This window comes from Chaetodon trifascialis, chromosome 13 (genome assembly GCF_039877785.1).
Source record: "Chaetodon trifascialis isolate fChaTrf1 chromosome 13, fChaTrf1.hap1, whole genome shotgun sequence".
Taxonomy (NCBI): domain Eukaryota; kingdom Metazoa; phylum Chordata; class Actinopteri; order Chaetodontiformes; family Chaetodontidae; genus Chaetodon; species Chaetodon trifascialis.
In genome coordinates, this window is record NC_092068.1 from 8,540,434 (window position 1) to 8,554,946 (window position 14,513).

The 14,513-nt window shown below is 43.5% G+C and overlaps 2 protein-coding genes across 2 annotated transcripts; one reads left to right on the forward strand and one right to left on the reverse strand.

The window, feature by feature from the left end:
- Positions 1–3,899: 3,899 nt before the first annotated feature.
- fignl1 (fidgetin-like 1) lies at positions 3,900–5,846 on the reverse strand. Its single transcript, XM_070978089.1, has one exon. It carries the CDS (start codon positions 5,844–5,846, stop codon positions 3,900–3,902), a length of 1,947 nt encoding a protein of 648 aa, XP_070834190.1.
- Positions 5,847–7,509: 1,663 nt separating this feature from the next.
- Positions 7,510–14,396, forward strand: ttl (tubulin tyrosine ligase). Its single transcript, XM_070977014.1, has 7 exons — positions 7,510–8,294; positions 8,524–8,602; positions 8,727–8,959; positions 9,128–9,263; positions 9,362–9,631; positions 10,770–10,913; positions 11,486–14,396. Exons 1-7 carry the CDS (start codon positions 8,126–8,128, stop codon positions 11,682–11,684), a joined length of 1,230 nt encoding a protein of 409 aa, XP_070833115.1. The 5' UTR covers positions 7,510–8,125; the 3' UTR covers positions 11,685–14,396.
- The last annotated feature ends 117 nt before the right edge of the window (positions 14,397–14,513 follow it).

Genomic DNA, 14,513 nt, shown 5'->3' on the forward strand with positions numbered 1-14,513 from the left:
ATGTCCACATGATGGCCAAATAATTTCTGGAGTTCATGCAAAGTTTCTCCGAGTTTTACTTTATCACCTTTCCCTCTTAAGAGATTTCATTTCACACTCTGGAACCTTCTGAAATAATTAAGCTTAGATGTCATTCAAGATGCTGCTCGCTCCTACCTGTCAAGAAAGAGCCAAGAAGGAGTGAATGACTGGCATTTGAGTACAAAAAGAAAAAATACAAAAACACTGGAAGAGCTTTGCAGTGAGAGGCGGGTAAATAGACACTTCTCCACACGCTGTGCAATGAGTAATTATTAGCTTTTTTCTCAAAAAAGCTCATTTCCAACAACTTTTTGATCTTCTGGGTGTTATAAAGCACCATTTCCAACTAAAAAGATTTCTTCATATTATCTCATAATTTACCAAGGATGCCACCAACACATCAGAGTGGCATTTGTCTGCACAGAGACCCTCGTGTTAAAACTGTGACACCAGGGGAGTACTGGTAGCATACGCAGCACACCCACACACACACACACACACATAGCAGCATGTTGACATGTGCTGCGTCCAGGACCTGAAGAGTCCCGCTGGTCCTCAGAGGAGCTGCCGCAGCAGCAGAGAGCTGGGACAGGAGGATCAGGCACTGGAGCAGAAGGCAGGGGCCGGGACTCTGAGGGCCAGGCCTGTCTGGAGAGGCTCAGCCGAGGCCGGCAGAGGAGCTCGACGGCGTTGTGCTGCGACAGCCTCGTCCAGATGGCTGCTGTGTGATTTAGCGGAAACGGGAAGCAGCTGTGGCCAGCGCTGAGCCCCCCCACGCTTGACTGGGACCCAACAGGGGAGGGAGGGCATTTGCATGAGAGGGATAATCTGGCCAACCAACTCTGGCCCTGCCAGAATCCCAAATCTCACTTCCCCTTTCAGCCAGCTGACTGAAATACTCCTTTAAGAAGCAGACTTAGCCACTTCCAATTGTGCTGTTAACAGGATCCAACAAGATATCAGTAGTTTTTCACACTTTTCAAGGCTGTGTCCCATAAATGGATGGACATAATAGATAATTCACTGCAAACTGTGTGAAGTTGGTCACTGTGTCTCAACATTTGGGACCAACTGCACCATTAAGTATCACATTTGATTCTCTCTGGGCTTTTCTTCCCATAACAGGAAGTCTATCTGGTTATGGCCAATGAGCAAATGAGTCAGTCTGGATTTTTGTGCCTCAAATATAAGATCTTTCACCACTTTCCTAGTGGAACAAATTCAGTCACTCAATGACTGCATTTCTATACGATATCAAAGTACTTACACTTGACTCTTTCTATTTTATGCCACTTTATTCTTCTACTCCTCCAGATTTCAGAGAGAAATATTGTACTTTTCCACTATATTTATTCAACATCTGTAGTTATTTTTCAGATCAAGATTTGACATTAAATATATTACATTAGTTCATAAAAGATCAGATTAAACCAGTGGTTCCCAACCACTGCGTACTTAGGGCCCCATGTCAAGCATCTGCTGTCTGAGTCGTTATCAAATCCATCAAAAAGACATTTCACCTTTAAATGTGTTACATAGTTTTATTTAGATTGTTTGAGGCCCAAAGAGGTAAAGTTATGCCATATCTTATCACAGAACTGGACTAAACTACCAAACTAGCTGCAACTTAGCTCGCTGACCAGCTACAACAGTAAAATGCTGCTTAAATCCTGACGCATCAGTACTAAGATAATAGTATAACAGCCATGGGGGCTTTTTTTTCTCTGCAAAGTGAATGTGTGTTTTTTTTTTTGACACTTATAATCCTTAAATGAGGTTTAAAACCACTGACAACCACTGTTGCATTTCTTTCATTAAATGCAAATTCAGCAGAGGACCAGTATTTCCTGTGCAGCCTCAGGAACGCATGCTGTTTCACTGATAACGGTAAAGCTGTCAATAATAATTGCAAACACAATCAGATTTTTTTGCTGTACGCGGCTCGAGCAGAATAAAGGTAACTCTGGATTACATGCTGCATTGTTCCCTAATGAATCCCTCATGCGTGTAAAGGCAATTTAAATCCAGTGCAGAAATGGCGGACCCACCACCAACAATGAAAACTACTATATAGAGAACTGATTGAATGGAAAAAAATCAGTCCATATAGATATATAAAAGATTACACTTTTAAATATCTTTTGTTTAAAAATGCTTTCACTTTCATTCAGGTAAAATTTTGATACAGGACCTTTATTTGTTATACAGTATTTTTACATTGTTGAACAGTTACTTAAACATAAAGCACTAATGAAAAATCATCACCATCCGCATGTGACTGAGACAACCAAGTCTCAGGTGATGTATTTCTACCTCAGTTTTATCAGTATTCCAAATATGAATGACATATAGGCAGTAGAATTACATCATCATCATTATATTTTTAAATACGTGTACTGTGTAATGTGTTTGTGTCCACTGCTGCACAGTCAAATTGAGGTACAAGCTTCTGCCATATGGCACTATTTTCAGTCCATACTCTCTGGATCCTGCCAGCACCAGAGGAATTCTGTGCATCTGTCCCGGTCCAGCTGTGAGGAGCCCCCGTGTACGGAGACGCCCGAGGGGAGGTTGTGTGACTACTTTCACTGCTGGCTAATTCAACAAAGTTTCAACACAGTGGCCAACTGCACATCTGAAATATTTATCAGCGACTTGACAAAAAGATGAAAAATAAATGAAAATCTTTTTTCATGGTCTTCCAGATTTTCAAAGATTGTTTCATTAAACTTACATGAGAGTTTCATGCGTGCACAATGGTCCTCTTCAATAGCAGCGTACGTATGATCAGTGAGGCGTTCAACAAAAACATCAACAATGAATAAGAACCTCTGTTGACAAGTACGACCAGTTGGCAATGGATTAACCAAGTGTCTGCAGGGTGGAGGAGAGCAAGCGGCCATCTTATTTATTATCATTAATACTGATAGCTCAGACTTTAAGTGGACAGCTAGTTTGAAATACATCTTCACGAGCCTTGAACCCTGTGGATTAAGGTCACTCTTAAAATGTTCATGCTTTTTGTAAATTTCTAATAAAAAGGGATGTATTGCAGTCACAGATTTTCCTGGTAAGTCCAGTGCTGTCTTAACCACTGACAGGAAGGGAAGCGAAGCATAAGCAAAGTTTTCAGGGTTTTTTTCTTTTTTTTAAAACATGAGAGTCTGGATTCTCTGTGTTGCCCAACTTCTGCAGATACAATGAGCTCATCCAGTCTCAGGAACATTTCAGGACAGTGAGACGTCAGGCAACATGTTGGAGATGTGCAAATAAAGCTCTTCACAGTGATCACACTGCCCTCTGTGGATTATGAGGAGGAGGATCAAGCAGGGAAATGCCACAAAGCACTGGAGATAAATGCACTATTGATTTATTTCAAGTCTGACACGTAAACAAATTGTAGATCAGAGCAAAATATATTTTATTAGGAAAACATTAAATTTTAGCAATGCATTTAACTGAAGCAAATCACAGCAATTTTGATTTTGATTGCTATAAAGGAAGTAAAACAACACACTGTTGTTACAACTGCCTGTAAGTAAGGACTGAAATCAACGCATCACAAGACATCAGGCTGGCTGTAAAGAGTTGAACTAAACTGGCCTATCAGACACACAGGGGATGGACAAAATAACAGAAACGCCTGCTCAGTAAAATGCTATCACATATCTCTACATTTAGAAAATGATCTTTCTGAAGCTTTTCGGTGAGACTGGAACGGAGCTTTTCATCCAATTGTAAGGTTGTGTTTTTGGCAGTGTGAGGAGCTCTTTTTATTTTGTTGACAATATTTAAGATCTATATTTTTCCTCCAGAGCTTACAGTATATTTCAACTCCGTTAGTAGCGGCAGAGGATAATCAGGATGAGGAGTTAACTTTAACGTCCACATCCAAAAGTCTTATTCCACTCTTCATACAGCTCCAGGTCTTTTGACGAGACGCTCGGTCGTACAGTCTTCAGGGCCTCCTGGAAGTCGCTGTACAGGATTGGTCGCACCTGATCTGCGGTGATAGTGGCGATGTCACTGAGCTGGATGCTGCGGATGGGCCCCAGTGCTGCCTCTCGACACAGCTGAGTCATATCAGCTCCTGAGAAGCCCTCGGCGGCTGTTACGATGCTCTCCAGCTCCTGCTCTCTCAGCTGGTTCTTCTCTCGAGCCATGAGGTTCGTCACTATCTGCCATCGGGCAGCTGCCTCGGGCAGGGGGATGTATAACCTCTTCGCCAGGCGTCGTCGGGCAGCCTCGTCTATCTCTTGAGGTCGGTTGGTGGCGCCCACCACCAGGATGCGGTCCTCGGCCGCCGTGGCAGCCCCATCCAGCTGAACCAAGAACTCTGTCTTTATCCTACGTGATGAGTCGTGCTCCCCGTCTGTCCGCTGGGACAACAGTGAGTCAATCTCGTCGATGAAAATGACAGCAGGCTGGTGGCAGCGAGCAATGGCAAACAGGGCTCGCACCATTTTTTCTCCTTCGCCCACCCACTTGGATGTGAGCGATGACGCACTGATGCTAAAGAAGGTGGCACCTGACTGGCAAGCTATGCATTTTCCTATCAGAGTTTTTCCAGTCCCTGGAGGTCCAAACAGCAGGATGCCTTTGGGTGGACCACGGAGGCCAGTAAAGATGTCAGGGCGCAGCATGGGCCAAACCACGATCTCCTTTATGGTGGTCTTAGCAAACTCCAGGCCTGCTATGTCATCCCAGGCAACAGGGGGCCCGTGGTCCATGATCTCACTCATGATCAGCTCAATTATCTTTGGCTCAATGTTTTTAAGACGCTCATCCAGGATCTGAGGTTCCTGATTGGAGTTATGGCTCGTCCCGCCTTCTTCCTCCTCCTGTCGTGGAATCGGTGACACAAATTTAGAAAATGCACCTCGAGGCCTGTTGGCACCCAGAGATTTCTTCACAGCTGGTGCCACCCCCGCAGCCTGACCTCTCTGGGGCTGATGGGAATGTTTTTTCTGTTGATCAACAACGAATTGCTCGCGAGCTGATCTGAAGTTGCTCCCAGCTCGCTGGTCAGCGCCTGCTTGCCCTCCGTGCTGCCCCCTGCCCCCATCCCCTCCATCTGAGTTGTAAAAATTCTTCCGCTTTGACGGGTTGGCAGTTGAGAAGAAGGAGGACTGATAGTTTTGCGTGCCCCCAGCAGGGCCTGAGTTTCCCTGTGAAGGAACTGAAGAAGGGTGACTGAACACAGACTGTGGTCGGGCAGGCAGTCGGGAGAATGAGTTTGGATTACCTGAGATCCCCTCAGAGCCTCTTGGCCTCTCTGACGTAATATTAGTAACAGGATTGCTGGCAGTGTTGTCAACCTCTGTTTTAGGCACTGGTGGTCTTACAGGTTTGAATACTGCAGCCTCTGACCTGACTCCAGTAAAGGGAGCAGTCAGGGAGCCGCCTCTGCTCTCTTGCCCCACAGATATGTTTACATCTCCTGGTGCCACCAGGGAGCCCCCTCCCTCTATCCCTACCTGAATCATCTTCTGCACACAGGGCAGCTCCAGCACACTCTCCACGGTCAGGGATGACTCCCATTTGTCACTGTAGTTCCTCTGACTGCGGGCCAGATGCAGAGCGCTCTCCGCATAGTTGTTAAGCCCTGTCCGGGGGTCATCCGAGTCCAGCACTGCAGCATAGCGCTCCGAGTAGGTCCTGAGCAGGCTGGCCATGCCGGCCTGAGAGAGCTGGGAGCTTGCCCATGCATACTGAATGGAGAGGATGTGGGCCCGGTAGGCATCGGCCGTCTGTTCAGGTGTACAGTTGCCAGATGAAATGTCAAAGGACCTCCTCTGCCATTCGTCCAGGTGTGCGCCACTCATGCCTGGCCTGCTCCAGTCTGGTGAAGGAGAGGGGACAAAAATGATTAAAAATACATGACCTCAGTAAAAGCCAAGGCACACATCACCCCCAACCCACACACACAAAAAAGGTACATCTCATGACATTACAATCTGTGATATGTATGGGATTATGATAGAGGTCAATTAATTCAGTATCGCACTTTGATGAAGTCCAGGGACTCAAAAGAACAGATTAAAAAAGTGTGGTTAAAACTGGAGCAACAAAGGTTGAGTTATCCTGACATTTAGTCAATACAGTGGGTCCACAACACTGAATCCAGTTTATAAGCATACCAACTCAACAGCATGTCTCAGTTAGGACAGTCCCTGCCAGGTCAATGCCCATGTCTCTGAAACACCTCCAGTTTTAAAGCAGGCTTTGTTAGTCTCCACCTTCCAGCTGATCTGTGCCCCAGCTACGTTAACCTCTAAACACATAGGGTTATTTTCTCAGTCCTGACAACGCTCTCTCAGAGCCTCAGATAACAACATTCAACGCCCCTTTAAGAATATGCAGCTAGGCTAAGTATCTAATGTGATGGATATGTAGCTGTACTCGGAGAAAGCTCAAAGCTGGCCATACTGCTGCAATGTCCTTTAACTTTAGGCTATTATTTATTCGCCTGACAGGGAAAACACAGCTTAGCCTCCATGACATGCAAACAATCTACGTACGGGACCACTACAGGCAACAAATGTTCAATGAAAACACCCCGCCGCACACAACAGGACATACTACTGACGATGAGGGACGTCACTTACTATTAGTGATGTCTCCTTAAGACAGTATGACAAAAATAAATAGGTGCTACACAACAAACGCGAGCACTGGGAACTTTAACTTGTTGATAACTGCTGTACTTTGACTCGCCGTGCGATCATTCCCGCCTCCTGTTTCTTCTTCAGCACTGCGACTTCCGGCCACGTTCCAATTCGTTCATCGAAAACCTAAATTCATCTCTGGGCATCACTTTTACCTAATATATGGACCCAGCCAAAACAGACCCAACTTTATCTGTATTGCGTTTACAAAACGTCGTTTTATGATGAAAATATAGGAACAATAAGTAACTAAACTGAAGCGCTTACCTTTTTGAAAATATCCGAACGGGGCCCATAACTTGCCACAACTAGGGAGTGCTCCATTTAGTCTCCAGGTTCTCCCAGAGACTGGTCAGTATCTGTTCATGTGTTATTATGCTCTATCAATTACCACCTCAAGATTCTTTATTTATGATAATTAATTAAAAACTACGAGGCTATCTTACCCTTTTTCTTGAGTTTCAAAGCTTCTTTTTTCTAGACTATGGTTTCAACAATATGGACCTGGCTGTTCACTTGTAATGAGATCTCCGACGCCATCTTGTGGCCACCACACGCTAACCAAAATGTACCAAATGTACTTATTGGAAAGTCGCTTTATCGTGTTGTCTTCTGGGAAATGTAGTACCGCGGTTATTGGCATGCAGTCAAAACTGATTTTCAACATAAACAATCTCTTAATAAATGATGCTCATAGATAAACTGCATTCCAAGTGATGGCCGTTTGATTGTATTATTATAAGAAACACTTACATACAAACGACGACGATATCAGAGTACGTGTAAACTACAGTAACCACAACCCTGGAGCTTTTTGTTTATGCCGTCGACAGTGGATGACAGCGGCTGCAGAGCTTCACAGATTAAGTCATACGATGCCGGTGGGAAAATAGTCTGCGTTTGAGGTATTGTGTAGCCAACTTGTTAGTTAGTTAATGTTCCGCACTATTTATTGCTTAAGTCTTTGTCTTCGAGGGGGGATACCGGAGAAGTTTCCTGGACAGCTGCTCGCAGTGGTCGCAGTCCGTTAGCTAACGTTAAAGCCAAACTGGAGACGGGATGTAAATTAATCCAGACGGGACCAGCCCCAGGAGCCGGCAGCAGCAGTCAGTCACACCCTTGTCTGGGATTTCTGACGGAACTCTGTCTCCTGAGCAGTATTAGACTGCTATCCTCCACATATTGTGATGTTCTGTGTAAAGAAATGTTAGCCTCAGACGTCTGAATTGAAGCTTGAGAAAAACTGTGAGCTAACTGGGAAGTGTGGACTGAATATGACTGACTCATCATCATGGCACGGACAGAGGAGATAACCCTGAACGGTTTGTCTGCTGCAGTGCCAACCAGATAGCCTCATCAACCAGCTAGACAGCCACATTACTCTTGCATTCAATCGTTTTCTAACACATACTTCCCCTCGTGGTCAACGTGGCATTATGAATTCCCCGATGTACACGTTTGTCACGCGTGACGACAACAGCACTGTTTATGCAGAAGTTTCCAAAATCCTCGTGTCGACCGGACAGTGGAAGAGGCTGAAAAGAGACAATCCCAGATTCAACTTAATGCTCGGTGAACGGAACAGACTGCCCTTTGGACGCCTGGGTAAATACTGTTATTTTCTATTTCCTATGATGCAAACAGCAGGCAGAAAAGTGTGTTTGTGCTATATTTAATGCACACCCAGTCAGTATGAGGCAGCTGCTGTGACTGAGCTGAGCAGCTTGATATAGCATCCCGTGGGAAGAGTGTGTGTGTCATTTAGCTAAATGTGCAGGGTGTACAGATGTGGTTATTTGAGTGCATGTCACACATCCTCCCTTGGACTTCACAGGTCACGAACCAGGGCTGGTGCAGCTGGTGAATTACTACAGAGGAGCAGACAAGCTGTGCAGGAAGGCATCTTTGGTCAAGTGTGTTTCTGTCTTTTTCAATTAAAAATCTTTGCTCTTGCCATGATTCTTGTCACACTTTTTAGTAAATGAATTATTCAAATGTCCGTCACATTAGCTGACCATTTCCCCTCTTTACCATTAGGCTAATAAAGACCAGCCCAGAGCTGTCCGACTCCTGCAACTGGTTTCCAGAGTCCTACATCATCTATCCCACTAACCTCAACACCCCTGTTGCTCCAGCTACAAATGGGATCAGCCATCTGAAGAACAATCCCAAGACGGATGAGCGGGAAGTTTTCTTGGCCTCCTATCACTCTAAAAAAGATAGTGGGGAGGGCACAGTGTGGATTGCCAAGTCTTCAGCTGGAGCTAAAGGTAAAATCTCTTAACCGTGTTTCACTGGTTTAAATCCAAGATATAATTTAGAGACATTTTTCCTACATTGTCTTCTTCAATTGTCAACTATCCGCCTATGACGTGATCATCTGCTTGTATTGTTTGCAGTTCTGAAAAACATTAACATATTTGTTTTTCCTGCAACAGGTGCTGGTATCTTGATATCCCATGATGCCAATCAGCTGCTGGAGTACATTGATAATCAGGGACAGGTTCATGTTATTCAGAAGTACCTGGAGAAACCTCTTCTTCTGGAGCCAGGACACAGGAAGTTTGACATCAGGCAAGTCTTTTATGTTTAACTCACATTGGCAGAGAATGTGCTAGTTTGTCTGGACTTTGTAACCGAGGCTTTTATATGTTACGTTATGCCATTGCTAGGAGCTGGGTGCTGGTGGATCATCAGTACAACATCTATTTATACCGGGAGGGTGTGCTGAGGACTTCCTCAGAGCCCTACAACAGCTCTGACCTCCAGGACATGACCAGCCACCTGACCAACCACTGCATCCAGAAGGAGCACTCCCAGAACTACGGGCGATATGAGGAGGGGAACGAGATGTTCTTCGATGAGTTCAGGCTGTACCTGCTGAACACTCACAATGTCACCCTGGAGACCACCATATTACCTCAGATCAAGCAGATCATAAAGTAGGTCGTGCTTGTTTTTGCTCCTGTTTTTATTTTTGGATTTCATCTAAAAGAAAGCAGCTGTTTATCTGTCCACATATATCAGCCTTTTACTGTATCCCAAATACTAAAACTAGCATGTTTGTGTGGTTGGAGACATTCTCCAAACTTAAATATTGAGAAATGCTTACTGAGCTGTCAAGTGGGATCTGTTGTATTTGATAGTGTAAGGAAATGATGTATTCTTGTTGAAGTTACTTGGTTGGTCAGTAACAGTTTAACCATCAGGCTGTATGAGGGGGATTCCATCCCTCTTGTTAGCAAATGACCTAAATGCATCCCCCTTGTTAACCTGCCATCCCTACTGGCAGAGTGGTTGTTGTTGTAGTAGTAGTTGAATATGAGTCTATGGCTCTGACCAAGGCTCTGAAACACCAGTAGCCTAACTGTGCTGTGTATTGATAAGTCCATGTTGCTGTCCGTGGTGCTGAATCAGCAGACAGATTTGTAACTGCGCCTTTTTGTCTCAGTCCCGCCCTTCTGACAGTTTTGTCTTTGATCTGTAATTTTCTCTTAATTAAATACTACAAACACTCGATTCTATATTATGTTGTAGCCTTTATAGAGTAGTGTCACATTCATGATAGTGGTAACATGTAGTCACATAAGAGAGACAGGATTGTAGAGTGTTGAGTGCTGGTTGGCAAATGTTAGCAGGCTAACATGCTAAACTAACACTGTGAACATGCTAGCATTATCATTGTGAGCATGTAAGCATGTCAGTGGGAGCGTTTAGCTCAAGTGCAGCTTCACAGAGTCGCAAACGTGGCTGTAGACTCTTAGTCTTGCTCACTGCAAAATGAGTGAGAATAAAGTTATTCATATGTGACATCTGACTTGTGTTTGAAACCATTTCAGCTACTAAAGCTCCAAAGTTTTCTTTTACCAAGACAGAAAAGTAAATCACAGAGAAGTATTATTGGTACACATATAATATCTAGTATTAGTAATTGTGGTTTGTTACCTCATAGTTAGACATTTAAGTTGCATGTCTTCTATTATATTATGATATTATAGCTCCTTTATTTGCTATACTGTGAACTATGTGACTTATGTGTTAGCTATTAACAGCCAATGATTTTGCCATCTGGTTTCACAGGAGCTGTCTGACATGTATTGAACCGACAATCAGCACCAAGCATCTGTCCTACCAGAGCTTCCAGCTCTTTGGATTTGATTTCATGGTGGACGAGAGCTTCAAAGTGTGGCTCATTGAGATCAATGGAGCTCCAGCCTGTGCACAGTCAGTAACACTCAGCTGATCATTCACATGCAAATGCTTCTTTCTTAGCATCCCTTTCAGTTTTCCACGTCTCTCACAACTGTTTTTTTTTTCCATCTGTAACTCTTACAGCCTTATACTCTGTCTCCTATTCACATCTATTCCTCCAGTCTACAGTTAGAGAGACTTTTTTGGCTTCTGTTTACCGTATGGGGAAAACAAGCTTTTAATCTATTTCCCTTATTATCTAAAAATGTCTGGGGGGAAACGTTGCAGTAGTGTTTTGTTTTTCTTCCTTGGAGGGTCAGAGTTCGAAATGAGGAGGCTTTGAAAATGTTACCATTGTTTTTTTTAGCTAAACATTTGAATTTTGTTCCTTATGAATTTTAATGTTTGGAACTTTGACTCCTCAGTGAACTTGAAGTTTTCTTATCCAAAAGTGTTGTGAATGAATTTCCTGTGCTAGATATTAAATCAGTCACAGCTGGCTGTGGGATAGGAGTGATTTCTGTAGACTTCATTAAACACAATAAGTCCGTAACACAAGTGTGAGGCCAAGTTGACACTTTTCTTGTCCCCCCTCCCTCCACCAGGAAACTTTACCCAGAGCTATGTCAAGGTATCGTGGATGTAGCCGTTTCCAGTGTCTTCGCCCTGAACAGCGGCGGTGACTCCTCGTCTGCTTCCTCTTCTCCTTACTCCTCCTCCCCATCCTCCATGTTCACCACCAACTCCTGCTCCTCTCCCAAACTGAGAGCGCCTCTTCACGTGGGCCCTTTCACGCGACTGTAAGCACACAAATATCCCCCTCGTCTCCTCCGTACTAGAAGCTTCTTCATGCTCTGTCCTCACTCCCAAACTCTACCCGAAGAGTAGCACATGCCAGAGAGCCGAGCCTTGAATTGTAGCTTGCCTGTCATGCCTGGAGGTAGCCTGTCTTTCTATGGAGCTTCACCGAACTGCAGAAATGATCTCTGCTCTCCTGATTATGCATATTATGAATGTGAGGACGGTCATGAATGGGTCGACAAACTTCCTGGGAGTTTCTGAATGAGGACAGACAGCCTTCCATCTCGGTTCCACCACCAGTTTCTCCTCAAGCAGATTGAAGGAGTTCTGAAGGATGCAGACACGCTCCAACTGAGACTGTAGTGCCTTACATTTCCAGCCATGCTCCCTTAAAAAGACTGCCAGTTAGCTTGCTGTGTTACTGTGACTTGTACTTGTTCTATAAGCCTTTGCACTGTTGCTCTATAAATTCAATGCGGTCACGATCAGTCCACACAAGAATTAGCATAAAACCGATTCCTTGATATATGAGATCTTATTGGATTTGTGTCATTTCGGATTCTAGTTTTCTCATCAGACATGCTTCTCGTTTTTTTCATTCCTTGAGGAATGCTAACAGTGATCAGGATAAAGATGGATGTGTTAAAACTAACTAAATCAATGTGTCTGATGAGCAAAACATTCAAGATGTCAAGGTTTGCCTTGAAAATCAACATTCCTCTTAACCGCGTGGACGCTTCATATTATTCACATTCAGGGCAGCAGGGTGGCACAAGTGACCGGGGAGGCTGTCCTTCATCAGGTGAACCCAGGTTTGAGTCCATCCCTGCAAGTTCTGCTCAAGAGTCCCTGACCTCTGACCTCTGTATGGCAGAGAGCAAAGAGAAATAAAAGGGTCAACAAAGTATTAGCTGACATTATTTTGTTCTCAACAAATTCTTCATACAGTAGTCCAGCTGCTGAAGACGTTTTGTCATTTGAAGAGAGCATGTTTGTGTGACAGCATGTAGTAGTAGTATGCATCCTCATACGAGCCCCCACAGCACCTTCTGCCCCGGTCTGTAAAGAGCTGCCCTAATGTCTGTGTTTCCTCTCTGATGGATGAAAAGCTAGTCTGTCGTTGTAAAGTGTTCTCAGCAAATGTGTGGAACATGTTTTTCAACTGCTGAAAAGAAAGTAGAGTAGATTGTACAAAGTGTGTCGCTGAAGCATTTAAAGACCCCATGAAATGAAAGTGACTGGACATAATAAGCATTGTAAGATAACAGAGCTGCTGGAGAGCAAAAACACAGTCCTACTTCATGCTTCTGCACTAGTAACACACACTGTGTCTGATGTGTTATTACCAAAGAAACGTCAGTGGACAGCCAACGACTGAGGAAGCCACAGAGCAAAGGCCTTCAGCCACTGCTGCTGTTCTCCTCTTTGCTCTTATCAGGGCTGCGTTTCATGAACAGCATTTTTGTTTCATGGGGTCCTTAAAATACGTCTTCTTCTTTTGATAAAATGTCTTTGTGAATAGATGAGACCGTAGAAGTGTACCCGTCCAAGAAGACTTGTTTCAAATGTGTTTTACGTTAGACTGTTTGTTAGAAAGGAATGTTTAGTTTTTCTTTGGAGATGAAACTTCATATTAGCTCCAAATTTGTGAGCGCTGCACATTGGGTAGTTGACTCAACTGTTGTTTTTCCAGGGGCTCATTTTAAACACAGAATACATCATGATAGGACTTTTTACACGATATGTCTCTCAGAATGATATAATCCCTGCTGCTCCTCCGTTTTAACTTCAGTTCAAATGTGTGAGGCATCGCTTCCCATTTTATGAGTGACATAAGCTAAGGGACACCATTAGAGCATTAATTTATGTTTTTAATCACTGTATATTTGTGTTTACAAGATGACTCTGGGGAATGAAGGATAATGTACGTGGTTGAAGGTCTGAAAGATGGAGTCATTACAGAGCAGGTTATACTGATGAATTCAGACTTGTTCTTTTAAAGAAACATGGCTATGATAAAGATTAATCCCAGTCACTAAGAACATATGATTGATCCATGTCTATAATGTATACTATAGCCCTGCTGCAGCTGAAATTGTTTGAGCGTTTGGAAAGATATCGATGTTAGCAGAAAAAGGGTATGTATGACATGATTGTGTTGGCAAATGAGTTACAAGTGTTTGCCAATTTTTGAAGTATCAAAAGCAAACTATCGGTATTTGTTTTACTAAATCTGTAGGGAAATGTCTTTCCATCAAAGGGAAGGGTGCCTTAGAGGGAATTGCATATTGATAACAAGAAGCAATGGACCTCCAGCATTTAAATGCACCTTCATTTGTTTGTTTGTACTGAAGTGAATTTGCCTCATTCATTATTAGACCTCTTAAATTGAACGATGTCATTTCCTCTATTTCAGAGTTTCTTTGCACATCTGACTCAGTTTGTTGTGTTTTTCTTACTTGTTTCATATTTTTTCCTGGATTTCCTCGTCCTTACCAAAGATCAAATTCATGCTGTATTTCCAGTGTCACATAATGTTTTGTAGCTGCTGTAATCAGAATATTATCACATCAACTGGCCAACATGATCCAAAAGCGTCACATTCAGAGGGATGTCTGTGCTGTGTTTTTGTTTGGTGATGTTTTATCCAAAATCTTGCATGAACGTTTGTCTTTATCAAAGAAAATATTACTACAATAAAAAATATGACTATGATCAAGCTTCTGTCATGTGTGTATTTCTGCTTTACACAGTCCATTTGATTTCCTCCCATCACATCCCTGACCAACTCTGATCTGGACACAGAGACAGAGGTGATCTCAATCCTTGTAT

Coding starts and splice junctions, on each gene's coding strand:
- fignl1 (XM_070978089.1), bottom strand. CDS start 5,846: ATGAGTGGCGCACACCTGGACGAATGGCAGAGGAGGTCCTTTGACATT.
- ttl (XM_070977014.1), top strand. CDS start 8,126: ATGAATTCCCCGATGTACACGTTTGTCACGCGTGACGACAACAGCACT. Junction 8,603..8,726: donor AGGAAGGCATCTTTGGTCAA/GTGTGTTTCTGT, acceptor CTTTACCATTAG/GCTAATAAAGACCAGCCCAG. Junction 9,632..10,769: donor CAGATCAAGCAGATCATAAA/GTAGGTCGTGCT, acceptor CTGGTTTCACAG/GAGCTGTCTGACATGTATTG.